General features: G+C 44.3%; 3 protein-coding genes across 5 annotated transcripts in view; 2 read left to right on the top strand and 1 right to left on the bottom strand.

The window, feature by feature from the left end:
* LOC119129646 (C-type mannose receptor 2-like) overlaps positions 1-15,898 on the top strand; it is a 902,042-nt gene that overhangs the window by 660,750 nt on the left and 225,394 nt on the right. The gene's annotated exons all lie outside the window — the stretch shown is intronic.
* LOC119128167 (RAB6A-GEF complex partner protein 2-like) lies at positions 1,530-4,813 on the bottom strand. 2 transcript variants are annotated; one of them, XM_037260377.1, is made up of 9 exons: positions 4,412-4,813; positions 4,182-4,297; positions 3,677-3,810; positions 3,496-3,579; positions 3,269-3,418; positions 2,950-3,096; positions 2,755-2,882; positions 2,456-2,633; positions 1,530-1,912 (listed from the first exon to the last, which is right to left on the bottom strand). In XM_037260377.1, exons 2-9 carry the CDS (start codon positions 4,295-4,297, stop codon positions 1,689-1,691), a joined length of 1,161 nt encoding a protein of 386 aa, XP_037116272.1. In that variant the 5' UTR covers positions 4,412-4,813; the 3' UTR covers positions 1,530-1,688. The 2 variants fall into 2 exon arrangements, with proteins under 2 accessions (XP_037116272.1, XP_037116273.1); XM_037260378.1 differs by lacking the exon at positions 4,412-4,813 and having other exon boundaries at positions 3,677-3,878.
* On the top strand, positions 5,092-14,319 carry LOC119128099 (non-lysosomal glucosylceramidase-like). 2 transcript variants are annotated; one of them, XM_037260238.1, is made up of 18 exons: positions 5,092-5,238; positions 5,365-5,823; positions 7,540-7,631; positions 7,719-7,834; positions 7,917-8,135; positions 8,802-9,041; positions 9,126-9,228; positions 9,303-9,456; positions 10,596-10,721; positions 10,829-11,013; positions 11,092-11,196; positions 11,280-11,387; positions 11,573-11,724; positions 11,814-11,920; positions 12,244-12,386; positions 12,536-12,651; positions 12,711-12,978; positions 13,144-13,331. In XM_037260238.1, the coding sequence occupies exons 2-18, from the start codon at positions 5,630-5,632 to the stop codon at positions 13,314-13,316; spliced, it is 2,601 nt and encodes an 866-aa protein (XP_037116133.1). In that variant the 5' UTR covers positions 5,092-5,238; positions 5,365-5,629; the 3' UTR covers positions 13,317-13,331. The 2 variants fall into 2 exon arrangements, with proteins under 2 accessions (XP_037116133.1, XP_037116134.1); XM_037260239.1 differs by lacking the exons at positions 5,092-5,238; positions 13,144-13,331 and adding an exon at positions 13,401-14,319 and having other exon boundaries at positions 5,630-5,823; positions 12,711-12,902.

Below are 15,898 nucleotides of genomic sequence, written 5' to 3'. Positions count from 1 at the left end.
GATTTAAAATTAAATTCCACCAGAGAACAGCAAGGGAACATGTTAAGGATTCACAAAAAAAGAGGCAGATTCTCTGATAGAGGGTAAAGAACACTTTGTTTTGTTTATGGTAGCGGCGATAAACTGTACAGCACAAACGAGTAGCAAAAGTAAAAAAAAAAAAAAAAAAAAAAAAAAAAAGAGAATTGAGAAGGCAGCAGAGAAAAATCAAAGCATTAAGGAACTGAGGTTGGAAGCAGAAAAGGTAGCACTAGCAGGAGAAACTCCAAACACAAAGATAGCATTTAGACTGGAAAATATTCTCCAGGTAGAGATAAGAAAAGTTCAGAGACAGTTATTTGAATTCACTGGGAAAAACGGGCTAATGAAAAGGGTACCGTGTTTGTTTGTTGTTGTTTTTTTAAGGTATTTAGTCTGGAACTGCCGAATCGTTCGTCATAACCTTCGACCCAGTAGGTGGCGGTATTGCCCCATATATCAGGAGGAATGCAAATACATGCTTTATATATCAAATATCCGGTTAGGACCAAGGTTAAAGAAGTCCAGTTGAAATTTTTAAATGATATCTATCCATCCAAGGAATCATTAAGGTTGAGGTTCGGTGTAGTCCACAATAACTGTACCTTCTGCGAAGAAGATATTGAGACTACTGTACACCTTCTTCTTTGAGTGTGTGTGTGTGCACAACAACTTCTTGGAAGTCGACCAGAATGTTTTTACCTGTACCTCTCACTAAGGACGATATTATTTTTTGACTCATTCTGGAAAGTAATGTATGGAATCTGACGTTAAATAATCTGTTATTGCTAGCGAAACATTTCATCAGTGCTAGCAGAGTTATTGTAATAAAATAAGTCATACTGTGGAGACAGCGAAAATGACGACCGTCACAAATGTCACGATTGACACATTGGTCACACCTGGCTTTTATTAAGAACATTTGTCAAGCAAAAATAGTAAAAGCAGTCCTTCCTGAGTAGCATCCTTCAAAATAAAACTCAATATACAGAGCACACATACACTAACATGGAGAAAGAGAAAAGCCCCTCTTCCGTTTCTTTATGAAAGACCTCACAGACGCATACACCAAGTTGGATATTTTTGGTGACCTCTAATTGGGCGATTTTGGGTGATATTATTTTGTATTTATTTGGTTTGTATTTGCTTTTCCTCTAGTTCTCTATTTTGTCCTTTTAATTATTTTATTTTGTTGATTTATTTTTTTTTTTTGTTTAACATTGGTGATGTTTGTTATCTGTTGGGAACTGTGTGCCTTATACCTTACATTTCGTGTTCTTTTATTTTTCGTAATATGCCACGTTGTTTGTGTATGGTTCTGAATTTTGTTAGCTACCTAAATGTCGTACAGAGGCCGAGATGTACCGGAGTCGAATTCCTTGTTTGGCATGCTCAAATTTTTGGTTGTAAACAATAACTGACCGCTTTGTGCCCACCGAGCTTGAACGTCAGTGAGCCATACAAAGAAATGTCAAGTATTGTGTTCCCAAATACAGGATGTTGAAGCCATGTCTAATGTCAATCACTTTTAATTTAACATAAATGGTTATTTTTCAGACGTGAAGTTGGATTCTGACTGGCAAAAAATTTGAATTCAAAAAGGTTCATCTGACACCAAAGGGCACGCGTCAAAACTGTGAGGGTCAGGTTTTCTTCATCTCGGTTGACAGTTAAATGTTAATGCTGTTGGTCCCCGTGAACTGGGATTCATAGGATGCCAAGGCCGGGTTGGTGGGCAGGATCTTGATGGGCAGGTCCCAGCTGAAGGTGTCCACTTCGACGCGCTCGGCGCCGGCCCACACCGTCGACTTCGACTCGTTCTGATGGATGACGGGCGGATCGGCGGGCTCCCGAGCGGTGACAAATTCAAAGTGCAGCCGCCACCTCAGGGTCACTGCAATGTTACGTTTTGTTAAGTGGGAACACGACAGCAAGCCGCATATCGGTTGTTCTCTCGTTTTTCAGATGGCAATTAAAAACAAAAAGTGACGCCTGATTATAGGTTTATCGTGGCCTCCTAAATGCCGAAAGATGGCGGTAAAACACTACTTTTGCCTATTTGAAATTCCTCAACTCGCTTCAACATAGTTCCTTGGCGGCAGGATGCTACGAGATGGCGGAAAGGTATCCAGGAAATATAATCAATTAAGTTGAAGAGTTAACTTTTGACCAAAGTAGAGCTTTGCCACCATTTTGGCTTTATTTAGACACACACTAGAAAATACAGCTTAGTCCGCCATCTTGTTGCATTTTGTTGTCGAGGAAATGTGTTGATGTTATTCGAAGAGTTTTTGTCGGTCAAAATATTTGTGATCTTTGCCAAAAATGAATGTAAAAACTCAAAACGATGAGTCACATTGTCATCAGCTGCCGACTGAAAATCAAACGAAAGGCGCGTCGACCCTGCTTGGCAGGTTCGCTTTGCGCGCGGACTTACCGACGTCGGTACAGAAGCCCGGCGTGACAGTGAGTGGCACAGGGAGGGAGAAGTGGCTGGAGGCCGTGTGCAGACAGGACTCCAGATGCCGCCCATGTCCAGTCACGCTGAGCGGCTGGCCGGGGCGCCGCTGGTACTCCTGCTGAATCTCCTCTTCGCTCTGAAGGCTCACCGAATACTGGCAAAAGGCAAAGAAAAAAAAAAATAAAACGCGTTTGTTCACTTCTCAAGAAATTTCGTTCCCATTTTTGTGGCAGTGTATTGTCGAGGACCCCTGCGCCGCAAGTTTTGCAAAGTACCTGCAAGCAGGGAATGTCACCCTCGGAGAAATTGAACGTGCCCACGATGTCCTCTCCAAGTCTGTACATGGTCTTGAAGATGCAGAACTTTGCCACTTTCCCTCGCACGTTGGTGATGTTGAACACGTCTGGAGACGGTCAAATTTACACGTGAATATTTGTCACTTCATTTGCACGGCAAGCGGCACAACTCACGGGGGCAGCGCTTGGACGTGGAGACCATGAGCACGTCGAGCGCTCGCTCCAAAGGTCGCGCGTCCCTCCGGCTGGATTCCTCTTCCTCCAGGAACGGGTTCGAAGGGGACACTACCTCGTCCTGAGCAAATGAAGGTTCTGGCATGCCTGCAGATCATAACGGAATCAAAAGGTAGAATCATCATTCAGACAAGCGCACATTGGTCACTTGATGCGAATGTGGCCAACATTTATTTTTTTGTTTATGAATGAATGAATTCATTCATTCGTTTGTTCGTTCGTTCGTTCGTTCGTTCATTCATTCATTCGATTGTCCCACCTTGCAGAACCAAAACTCGAAAGGGAACTCGAAGAAGTTTGATGGGAGAGTTGACCCTCTGACACCCGATGGTCAGTTTGTAGACATACTTCACCGCCTGGCCGCGGAAACTGGGAGGACCATCGACGGGTACGACCTCGCTGTATGAATCTGCGACACAAAAGCGAAGCCCATCATGACAAATATTGCGAAAGCGTGTCTTTTTACTTTATGTAACATTGACACACAAGTCTTGCTCTCTCCTGGATCCAGACAGAGGTCACAGAATAGGATTTTGGGCGGCGTATCCAGAACGCATTGGCCTCGCTCGCCTGGTGAAAATATGAGGATGTCTGGTTAGCGTTCAGCGCAATACAAAAAAAAAAAAAAAAAAAAACACGTGACAACTTGGCGTTGTTGCTCAACGACCTCTGCTCGGAACGAGGACCGTATTGCTGCTGGCCTGGACGTCCTGCTTGTTGCCCCGGCTTGGTAGACTCACTCTGCTCTCAGTGGCGTGAAACTGGCAGTGGATCTGGGCGCTGGCCCAGGCCAACATCTCACTGGGGCACAGTGGAGACAACTGGACAATCAGTGGCAGTACATTTGGTAAGTGGACCCTCAGTCAAGTCTGACAATGCGAAAGAGACGTTCCTATTGCTGATACAAATTAGTTACATGGGCTTGCACAACTGATTTTGAAGGCTCTTGTCTAAGCAGCTTAGATTGACATGGCAAAACAAATGTTGAAATCTAATTAGATGAAGAAGAAAAAATCAAGAATCTACACATACATATTGGTTAGAACGTAGCTCATTTAAACATTACAAATGTTGGGACTTCATGAATTCAATTGGAACAAACATTGGAATTTTGGTTGTACATGTAGCCCGGTGCTAGTTTAGGCCAACGTGCAAGCCGGGGTACCCCGTACCTGCTCGCAGAGGTGGATAAGTGGGACATGGGGTTTCTGAAAGTGACGAGACACTCCATTAGCTCGCCGGCTAGATACACGGGACCGCGAGCCATGGAAGCCACCACCTCGATCATCTGCAAGACAGTTGATAACCGGGATTGAAAGCACAAGAGTGGGACGTGGAGACTGCGCACGGACGTATGCTAAAATCAGCGACGCTACATTAGCCGCGTAACTTTAACACACACCTTGTGCCCAGTAGAGTCCGGGTGCGGACAATCGAGGCTCCAGTTTGTCGTCCGAGTTACAAAGCAAACGGAATGCTGTCTTAATACATTCTCCTCGATTCTACATGGAGACTATTTTCATCCGGACCTACTATCGTTTAGCTAGCAGTCGGTAAACAAAGTGTGTCCGCGAAGTCGACCAAAACCAGACCATTGAAGATGACGCTTTTGGGGACAAAAGTAAGAAACATACGACGTAGTATATGACATGGTAAGAAAAATAATCCGTGAAAAGCCGCACTGGCTCACTCTGTCCCACCTCAAGTAATGTAGAGAACAAAAACACGGATAAAAGCTACAACTCGGTTTTTTGGTTGGCCATCATGCACGTCACGTGGCAGAAGCAACTCGCATCCCAGACGGCGTGTTGCTATGGTAACTTTACGGGGTCTCGGCTTTTTATGTATTCCTTCACTTTCATTTCCGAGGCATTAAAAGCATATTCAAACTTGATTGCTGGAATGCAAGTTATATAACCTACACGCCTGCTTGTCATGATGCCGGTGGCTGATAGAATATGCTAACCAGTATGGAGAAAACTCCTTACGCCCCCCTGTTTAAGTCAAACATGGTTTAGCCGTTGGCGGTGGGCTCCCTGTTTCTTCTCTCTCTCTCTCTGTCTCTGTCTCTCTCTCTCTTTTTTTTTTTTTTGAAAATCTTTATTGAACACTGTCTCGGTTTTTTCTTGCGTGTTGTCAGACACGGTTGTGACTTCCTGGCTATTTGGCCGTGCCCACTTCAACAGAGTCTGCTGTGCACGGAACGCTTCCTGTCTGTTCTACTCCAAGGTACGTGTGGTTTGTGACAATGTATCCCTTGTTCATGCCAAAAATAAAATTGCTAATCGTGCAAATTTGAATCTTTAATATGCGCTGACTGACAGAAGCGTTTTATTGTCGCTCTTTCTGTCGTAGGGTATCCGGCGGCATCGAGGCTGCTGCACAAAGAAGCCCCGGCCGACCGCCAATGTGAATTATAATAAGTCTATAATGGCGTTTAAGTTGGCGTCATCAGCTTTTTGCCCCTGACCCAGAAACGAGTGGAAACCGGTTGGTGTGTCCGAGGAATCAGCCCGGGCTGCCTTGATGATAAACACTCTGTGTTTACAAAGGGTGGCGACAGCCTCATTTTGTAGCCGTACGCTGCTCAACTGCTCTGACTGACAACCGCAACAACAAAATGACTGAAGATTGGGGGGACAGATCCACGGCGGAGCTCATGAGCAGGTACCTGCCCAAGGAGATGGGGCACGGCGTTCCCACGGCCGGGTGGCGTATCTGTTTGGCCCACGAGTTCAAGGAGAAGAGGAAGCCTTTCCAAGCAAAGGACGTGTCCCTGGAGAATATTGTGGAGCACATTGGGCTTGGGATCAGGTATTTTTATCTTAGAATATATCACTATAGGTTATCACTAAACAGTGAGTCAGTCCATGATTAATAAATAATGTTGAGGTATTTTTGAATTTTAAATTGTCCACAACTTCAGATTGCAACCTCTCAATGATAAATCTCAGAGTTTGGCATTTCCTAATGAAAGAAGACTGATCATTGATTTTTCTTTGTCTATTTTCTGACTTCTTGTGGTCCAAACCAAAAACGGAACCATTACAATGGGGTAAAAAAAAAAGAAAAAAAAAATTAATTATTCTTTGTTAGCAGGAATGAAATTGCCAATTGCCGTTGTACTCTGGAAAATCAATTCATTATCCTCAGCAGCACATGGAACCTACTGTGGCCTGGGCTTTATATCAACACTTAAAGATGTCCCCTCCCCTTCTTCACTTAATGCAATTGGGCTTCGGTCATGCATGATGTCATCCACGTGCCCTGTAAAATGTACAAGAACCTGCTTCCAAGCCAGCTTAACTGCATGCTGTGTGTAAATTGCAATCTCCAGGACAACAGTCGCTTGTCCTACAGGGCGTGGTGGCCTTTGTTGCCACGGCAACACTTGTTAATCATTGCACCGGTGGCAGGTTGTTTGAAGAAAGGAGTCTTTGGACACTGTGTTCAAGGGAGATCAACAGTGGTCTTAAAAGTTGCCCACCTATCAAGAGTTAACTTTAACAATGTGTTGGTAAACGTGTCCCGATGGGTATTAAGAAATTGTGTATTGTCTGGCAACTGCAACTTGACTCCGTTTCACCTCTCAGCCGAGCATTTCATGCATCAAGGTGAGATGGGGAAGCTCGAGTCCGAGTGCTTATGTGGAAACCCAAGTTGTGGTGCATTTGGGCAATATTTTTTATTCTTTGCTTTGAACTGCGAGGAAAAACCTGAGATACTGTAGTAGTCCAATCAACTCAACAGCAATTGAATCGGATTTATTGCCGCCCCGCAACAAAAATCCTTGCCATTGTCGAGGAACACTCTATATCATAGGTGTCCAACTCAAGGCCCGGGGGCCCAGATACAGCCCGCCACATCATTATTTGTGGCCCCCATTGAATTTGTGTCATTAGTACCGAATTTTCCGGACTATAAGGCGCACCTAAAAACCTAAAATTTTCTCAAAAGCCAACAGTGCGCCTTATAGTCCGGTGCGCCTTATATATGGACCAAATTCCTAAATTTAAACTGGCCCGAAGCATTGTGTTATGAAATCAATCATAAGTGGCCCGCTGAAGACTATGAATCATGAATCAAAATCATTATTTTGTGATTATAAAGTAGTTTGTTGCATCTGAAGTTGAAATAAAATGGAGAAGGATTTTATTTGGATTAAAAATCTGACATGATGCATTAATGGTGCGCCTTATAGTCCGGTGCGCCTTATATAAGGACAAAGTTTTAAAATGGGCCCTTCATTGAAAGTGCGCCTTATAGTCCGGTGCGCCTTATAGTCCGGAAAATACGGTAAAATAACATTGTTTTCACTTTTACAAAAACAAATCAAATGCCTGCAATTTTATTACCATTCGTTCGATTTGACTAATCTCTCATTTCAAAACGAGCTATTCATCCATTTGTTTTGTAGCCTATACTGTATATAGCAGACGGCCCTCCGAGGGAAACTAGGACTACAAATGAGTTTGACACCCCTGCTCTATATGGTTTTTGATGGTGTGCCGTTCCATTGTTCTGATGCAGGTATCTAAAATGGTGGTACAAAAAGACACAGGTGGAAAAGAAGGCGCCTTTCATCGACATGTTTCGCGCGCTGCCTTTACGGCAGATTTATGGTGGGTTGGTCTCACGTTGAATTTGCGTTTCATGCGCTTTTCTCTCGTATGCATCGGCTCAACTCCAGTTGTCGGCCCATTCGGCAGGTGCGCCGCTGGGAGGTATCGGGGGAGGTACCATCACCAGAGGTTGGAGGGGGGAGTTCTGTCGGTGGCAGCTGACGCCCGGGATGTACCAGTACAAGACCGTCACGGCCAATCAGGTAGTAGACGAGTTCCCGGAGAAGCTAAGGGACGTAGCAACCCTGCTGGTGGTGAGACAAGGCTCTGGTTTGTCGTCCTCAGTTCACCGTGTGCTTGCGCCGCGACGGGCAGACGCTTTACCAACAGGTGCTCTGCGTCGAGCGGCCTCCCCGGCTGCAGGGCTGGAACTGGGGCTACTGCGGCGAGTACGCTTACTACCATGCCCTGTACCCCCGGGCCTGGACCGTCTACCACCTCCCGGGGCAAAATGTCACGCTCACCTGCAGGCAGGTCTCGCCCGTCATTCCTCACGACTACCAGGTGAGCCGAACAGGCTGAAAGATCTTGTCGCCATTGCAAGACTAACTTTGGGCCGTGATGTTTACAAACATACACTACCGTTCAAAAGTTTGGGGTCACAAAATTGTTTGGGTGACCCCAAACTTTTGAACGGTAGTGTATATATTTATTTAGATAATTATTTATAGATTATATATATAATCTTCTGTGTAAAAAATCTTATAATATATATGTATACTTATATTCATAGATTATATATAATCTTATACAAATATAAGATATAATTTATAATATTTAATTCATAATATTTTATTATAATAATATTTACACTACCGTTCAAAAGTTTGGGGTCACCCAAACAATTTTGTGACCCCAAACCTTTGAACGGTAGTGTAACTGAATAAGTCGAGATCATGTAAAAATACACAATTACGCGTAAATAGGGTATTTAACGATTCTTTCCCCCCCATCAAAAGTGTGTAGTCGTGTACATGAACTTTGTGCAGTAGTGTAAGTTCTCTAAGTGTCAGACTATGTGTAATTTGTCTCCTCCATATTTGTGTTTGAACAAAAAAAAAAAAAAACAACCCAGTTTTGACAAAATTGCATTGTTTGTCTGAAGTCACAAAACGATAAATGGTTAAGTCGGAATTGTTTACCCACCGCTGAGCGTCTGCTTTGTGACAGGACTCCTGCCTGCCGGTGGTCGTGTTCATCTGGGACGTGGAGAACAAGAATGACTACGCTCTGGATGTCACCATCATGTTCACGATGCTCAACGGCTCCGGGCACAAGGACGACAAAGGCGGGGGCCACTGGAATGAACCTTTTCATCTCCCAAAACAGGGCGAGGCCGTGTCGGGAGTCTTGCTACATCACTGCACATCAGTGAACCCTTACACCTTATGCATCGCTGCTCCGGAGCAGGTTGGACATTTTTCGGAAGTGGATTTTTTTCTTTCTTTTTTTTTTGCTGGTGGCAATTTGACATCATCGTCTTTTGATTTTCAGCCCAACGGGGAAGTCAGCCATCAGACCGCGTTCAGTCCAAAGGGAACCTGCAGCGACCTGTGGAGCGATCTGATGGCCGACGGACGGCTGGAATCTCCCACGGGTTAGCGTCGATCAGTGAGAGCGTCGCTCTTTTAAATGGAGCCTCAGCAACCCAAAGATGCGTCCTCTCCACAGGCTCCAGCCCGCCGACGGCCCAAGGAGAGAAGGTGGCGGCGGCGTTGGCGGCGAGCTGCTCCGTGTCGCCGCGGGGCCGCAACACGCTGGAGTTCTGCCTGGCGTGGGACATGCCTGTCATCACCTTTGGCGCTCGCGAGCGGCAACACCACAGGTAAAAAAGGGAAGGGCACCAATAATGTACTTCGAAACCATGTTGGTCCAAAGTAAGTCCAAAAAGAAACTAACCCGACTATTCATTCAACACCAAACGTCGGGTCAAATGAATAACCCACAAAAAGTGTACTTAATACCCCAAATTGGGTTCTTTTGTATACACAGAAAAAAACTACTTAAAATTGGGTCATCTGTACAAATCAAGACAAAATTGATTCAGTAAGGGACAGACACAACTTTTGGGGTTGCTTACTTCTCCAACAATTGGGTCCTTTTGTGGATTATATTGTATTACATTTTATATATTATATTACATTTTATGTATTATATATATATATATACATATATTATATATATACATATATATATATATACATATATAATATACATATATATTATATATACACTACCGTTCAAAAGTTTGGGGTCACAAAATTGTTTGGGTGACCCCAAACTTTTGAACGGTAGTGTATATATTTATTTAGATAATTATTTATAGATTATATATATAATCTTCTGTGTAAAAATCTTATAATATATATGTATACTTATATTCATAGATTATATATAATCTTATACAAATATAAGATATAATTTATAATATTTAATTCATAATATTTTATTATAATAATATTTACACTACCGTTCAAAAGTTTGGGGTCACCCAAACAATTTTGTGACCCCAAACTTTTGAACGGTAGTGTGTGTGTGTATATATATATATATATATATATATATATATATATATATATATATATATATATATATATATATATATATATATATATATATAATTCGCTCTCTCGCTCTCTCTCTCTCTCTCTCTCTCTCTCTCTCTCTCTCTCTCTCTCTCTCTCTCTCTCTCTCTCTCGTCCAAAGTTTTTGGGCTCCCAAAATAACCCGAAACGTTTTCTCCGGAGTTATTTTCAATGCACTTGTTTTCTAGAGTGGATGCCATGGCAAAAGTAGTATTACTATACTCACATTTTGTTAATTCAAAGAACAGGGTAATGACGTTTATATCCAATTTGGGTCATTTTTGACGACTGATTTTACAGTTAAAAACTAAAAAAAAAAAAAAACAGCGCATCATTCTGCATGTTCCCACGTTAGCAAGACATTTGTCTGCACTTTCAGGCGATACACCCGTTATTTCGGGAGCAAAGGGGACGCGGCGCCCTCACTCAGTCATTACGCCCTGACACACTACAAAGCGTGGGAGAAGAAGATTGAGGAGTGGCAAGCGGACGTACTGCAGGACAGGTGCTTGGCGCGGCCTTGCCCTCCGCCGTCATTTGGCGAGCGAGCGTCTCGTTTGTACCGAGAAAATGGCGCCAGCGAAGACGTGTTCACGTACGTTCCATCTCTAGTTCGCTTCCCGCCTGGTACAAGTCTGCTCTGTTCAACGAGCTGTACTTTGTGACCGACGGTGGGACGGTGTGGACGGAACTGCCGGAGGACGCCGACGTCAGTGGCGGTGTTCGCAGCGAAGACGGCGGCCTGCCCGCTCAGCCGCCCGTCGTCAAAGAGTATGGCCGCTTCGCCTACCTTGAAGGTCAGCGGGGAGCAATTTCCCGAAGCCGCTTTGCGCTCGGCGGGTCGCCTCACGCTCGCTTTTTTTTTTGTCACTCAGGTCAAGAATACCGAATGTACAACACGTATGATGTGCACTTCTACGCTTCTTTTGCTCTCATCATGCTGTGGCCCAAACTCGCCTTGAGTGTGCAGTACGATATTGGTACGATTTTAGTTTCTTCTCGTCTGGTGCGAGGCGGCGAGGCTAAGATTGCAGCCGCTTGACTAACTCCCGTCTCCTTTTAGCCGGCAGTGTGGTGCAGCAGGATTTAACGCAGAGGTTGCATCTGATGAGCGGCCGGAGCGCTGCGGTCAAGGCCAAAAACGTGGTGCCTCACGACATTGGAGATCCAGGTAGAATAATGACACCCTTCAAATGTATATGCTACTTTAAACGTTACAAACTTAACAAATGTAGTCTACTGGATGGGGAAGAAAAAAAAAAAATCCACTTGAAAAGCAGCTACGCTTCGAGGGAGCCCGCGTTGTGCCCGGAAGAGCTTAACCCCACGCCGGCGCTGCTGCGTCTTGTTTTGTAGACGATGAGCCGTGGCAAAGGGTCAACGCCTATCTCATTCACGACACAGCCCACTGGAAGGACTTGAACCTGAAGTTTGTCCTGCAGGTCTACAGGGACTATCATCTCACCCAGGACCAGCAGTACCTGCAGGACATGTGGCCCATCTGCCAGGTATGGCTGCCCTTACTTTCTTTACTCTCTTAAGATTCCCCCCCCCCCCCCCCCCCCCCCTGAGATTTGATGAGCGCTCATTCTGCTAGGCAGTGATGGAGTCAGAGTTGAAGTTTGACCTGGATGGAGACGGCCTGATCGAGAACTCTGGCTTTGCTGATCAGACTTATGACGGCTGGACAGTTACTGGACCAAGGTCAGAGGAGACAAAGCCTGTTTGTCAGTCCCAGTAGAAGTTTAACGTAAAAGTCACACCTCACAAAAAAAAAAAAAAAAAGGTCTTTTATGTCACTTTATATCAAATTTCATCACGCAAAAAGTCAGACCGCTTAAAGACACGCGAGACAAGGTCAGCACATTCTTTGGCTTAGCTGGGAGGAGGGATGAAGGGAAGGAAATCACGATAGGAAAAGCACGACTCGTGTCGAAACAGGAAATTGGGCTTTTTCCAGCTTGGACCGACATTCCGAGCGTAGTCTTGGTTCCCGATTGCGTCAACGTCCCCCTGCTGTGTTGCAGCGCGTACTGCGGCGGGCTGTGGCTGGCCTCGTTGTGCGTCATGTGCAAAATGGCCACACTGCTCGACAACCAAGAGGCCCGGCAGCGCTACAGAGACATCTTGGACAGAGGCAGCGTCGCTTTTGAGAAACTATTGTGGAACGGTAAGACCCAAAATTCCTGGGGGCTTGGAATCAATCCCTGATGGATGCCCGCCCTAATAATTTGTCAATATTAGTAACTTGGACAGCCCAAACTGTCATCGTACAGCAAAGGACAACTTCGAGAATCCCTAAATCGTTTGTGCTTTTAGGCAAGTACTACAACTACGACAGCAGCGGGCGGGACCTTTCGAACAGCATCATGTCTGACCAGTGTGCCGGCCAATGGTTCCTGAGAGCGTCCGGGCTTGGCGAAGGAGACTCCCAGGTAACTAACACGCTGCAAGATGTCGGGGCAGAACGTTTTCACTTCCTCTCTCCATCCAGGTCTTCCCCAAGGAAAACATCCGGGCCGCGCTCCGGTCCATTTTTGACTTGAACGTGATGAGCTTCGGCGGCGGCCAGATGGGTGCCGTGAACGGCATGCGGCCCGAGGGCGTGCCCGACCGCTCCAGCGTCCAGTCGGACGAGGTTTGGATCGGTGTGGTTTACGGACTGGCCGCCACCATGATCCATGAGGTAAACGTAGTAGCAACTCTTAAAACGTTTTACGCGTCACGGTTTAACGCTGCAGTTCAGTGTGCAGGAACAAGCCGCACCTTTTTTTTTAGTTTTTCCTTGCCCTTTTGGGAGCTTAAGATCAGGGGATGCTTTGAGAATAATTGTCAATTTTTGTCTATGTGAAGCCCTTTGAGACTGCTTGTGATTTAGGGCTATACAAATAGACTTGACTTGACTTGACTTGACTTGACTTGACTTGAGCAAGACTTTCACTACGACTACAATATTAGACATTTTTTGAAAGTACATCCGGCTCTAAGTATTGTTAGAATATTCCTCTGGGGCCTGTACCCATTATGTTCTAATATTCGTTGGCTAAAAGATTGTAAAGTCGCATCGGTGCGCTTCGTTAGCATGTCAACGTCAAGTTAGCATTAAGCTAGCAGTGTAAAAACAAGGTAGGAGACATTCGTTAACCTATTTTGAAATGTTTTTTTTTTTCTTTTGCCCTCTCAGGGCATGTTGGCGGAAGGTATGCGCACGGCCGAGGGTTGCTATCGCACGGTGTGGGAAAGGCTGGGCATGGCCTTCCAAACGCCCGAAGCCTACTGCGAGAAGGCCATCTACCGCTCGCTGGCCTATATGAGGCCTCTCAGCATCTGGGCCATGCAGCTGGCTCTGAACCGTTCGCGCGACGAGCGCCGGCACGCGGGGATGGGAGAAGGTGCGAGTCAATAAACTCCGCCGCGGCCCCTTCCCAAATCCCAACTCGGATCCGCTCGGTTTGTTCGCAGGCTGTGGATGACAGCGTGACTTGAATTCTGCTTTTCTTCTGTCTTTACAATGTGTGTACAAGTTGTGACAACCCCTTGTCAATTTGCACATGTCTTCTTACAGGTGCTTTTGAATGGTGCATTCAAATCACCTGTATAGTTATTTGAATGCTGTCCTCATTCATATCCAATGAGAGGCATGTTTTCTCCTTTATATATTGCACACTAGACAATATTAAAATTGAAAATTTGACCGATGACAATCATCCCTACTAAGTCACTAGCAATACAGAATACTTTTGTTTTTGTCTTCACAGGCAATGGGGTCAGTTGAAGTTTTGTTGTTGTAATACAAGCAGGTGGGCAGCAGAGGGCGACGAGTGATCTGAACCTTGCGTCGTGATTCACAGTCACCCCTCCTAAAAATACAGGACTAATTTCCAAGTACCAACATTAAAAAGCAGGACCAAATGTTTATGATAAATACGGCAGTAACAATGTAATATATATAGAAATAAAAACACCATTTAAATTCAATATGTATTGCCCTTACCTTCAATAAAATTGGTACCTAAGTTAATATTGGAAAAGAAACAGTTCTAAACGATTACAACTGAACTGTAAACAAAGGTGCTGTATTAAAGACAATGTTTCAGCCTCTGTGATGTTATTGACAGGTTGAAATTTTCAGATTTTTTTTTTTTTTTCTGCATACAACGGAGGCACCAAGTAGAGACAACGAGGCAGCTGATGTGTCCTTTCCCATCTTTTATTGCTTCTGGGCACGTTTTACACAAACACACACACAATGTCACTAAATTAGATAACAGAGGGTAATTATCCATTCATTATTCAGTTTGTCACATGCATGATGCAAACAACTCCAGTAACTAAAAAAGGGCTGTTGGTTGGTCAGGATCTCTCCCATTCATTGCAAACAAGCCACACGCACACTTTATTTCCTTTCTTTTGTTTTTAATTCCATCATTCCACATCCTGTCATTGTGAATATTCTGCATCGCATACACCCTCTTTATTTTTTCTTTCAATGAGCTTACACATCTAAATGCAGCCCTTTTTTTTTTTAATAAGTTGGAGACTGTTGCTAAGTAACGCGCCAGCTATCAATGTCTCACGGTTTCACGTGTGGATGAAACGTTAACTGCCTCAAATAAAATGTTATATCTCCCAAAAGCATGTAGTTTGTCAATAATAAAAGTGAGTGGAGAAAGTGGAATAAATGTCAATATGATAAAACGATTTGGCCCTGTGAAGCTGGAATTATAAGGAAGAGAAAAGCAAGTCTGAGCTGGAGGAAAGTAAGGGAAAAAAGAGCAAAAATAAACCTGTAGACGAAATAACTTTTTTTCTTTTAACATGTACCCACTTGAGGTGAAAGAAAAAAGAATTAGAAAAATGTTTCAGTTTTGATGGGACAATGGCTTTCCGCGTATGTGTGTGAATAGTATTTTAGAATAGAATGCCCTTTATTGTCATTTTACAATGCAATTGTACAACGAAATTGGAGAGCTTCTCCCTTTCCAGTACAGTGAGAAAAAGAAATACCCAAAATAACCATTACGAAAATTAAGAAGTATAAAGGGACCGTAATGAATAAAAGTGAAGGAATCTTATTTACAGTACGTATATAAAATATGGCTATTTTGGAGGAAGAGATGTGCACTTATAACATTTGAAGCAAATGGCGCTTTTATTTGTGCAGCAATAACAAATGTATTCATACTAAAAAAAAAAAAAAAAATGGACAAACCCACTGGGTCACACACTCAAACTGAGCTTTTATGATCGAATTGGCTTCCCACCGAAACGAATCGTTTCAATTCAAAATGTACCGCCCGCCCTTGAATCCGTATTGACTTGTGTTTGATTGGCAAGGTGCCCACTCGTAAATTGCCTTCTTCTGGCCTATCCAATATTTAAGGTAGAGCACAAGTGTCCAACTCCGGTCCTCGAGGGCCACCATCCAGCAGAGCGTGCTGATGATCGGATCATTTTTTTAAATCAGGTGCGTTGGAGAAGGGAGCAATCTAAAACAGTGGTCTGAAACCCCGGTTCTCGACGAGCTCATCAGCAGACAATGATCTTGAGCCTTTGAACCAGGTGTATTAGAAGAAGGCAACTTCTAAAACATGCCGGAAAGCAGCCCTCGAGGGCCGGAGTTGTGAGATCGAGGAATGGGGTACAGTCGCCGATTGGCTTCGCGGAAGGAGCCGAGGAAAG

This window comes from Syngnathus acus, chromosome 10 (genome assembly GCF_901709675.1).
Source record: "Syngnathus acus chromosome 10, fSynAcu1.2, whole genome shotgun sequence".
In the NCBI taxonomy this organism is placed as follows: Eukaryota; Metazoa; Chordata; class Actinopteri; order Syngnathiformes; family Syngnathidae; genus Syngnathus; species Syngnathus acus.
Note: the sequence above shows the minus strand (reverse complement) of the source record. Positions and strands in the feature narration are given on the sequence as shown.

Bases quoted from the DNA above. Each gene is read 5' to 3' on its own strand.
- LOC119128167 (XM_037260377.1), bottom strand. From the start codon at position 4,297: ATGATCGAGGTGGTGGCTTCCATGGCTCGCGGTCCCGTGTATCTAGCC. The intron at 3,811-4,181 runs GTACGGGGTACC...ACTGTGCCCCAG, and splicing joins TTATCCACCTCTGCGAGCAG to TGAGATGTTGGCCTGGGCCA. The intron at 3,580-3,676 runs GTCGTTGAGCAA...TATTTTCACCAG, and splicing joins GGTCCTCGTTCCGAGCAGAG to GCGAGCGAGGCCAATGCGTT.
- LOC119128099 (XM_037260238.1), top strand. From the start codon at position 5,630: ATGACTGAAGATTGGGGGGACAGATCCACGGCGGAGCTCATGAGCAGG. The intron at 9,229-9,302 runs GTTAGCGTCGAT...TCCTCTCCACAG, and splicing joins ACGGCTGGAATCTCCCACGG to GCTCCAGCCCGCCGACGGCC. The intron at 11,014-11,091 runs GTCAGCGGGGAG...TTTGTCACTCAG, and splicing joins CCGCTTCGCCTACCTTGAAG to GTCAAGAATACCGAATGTAC.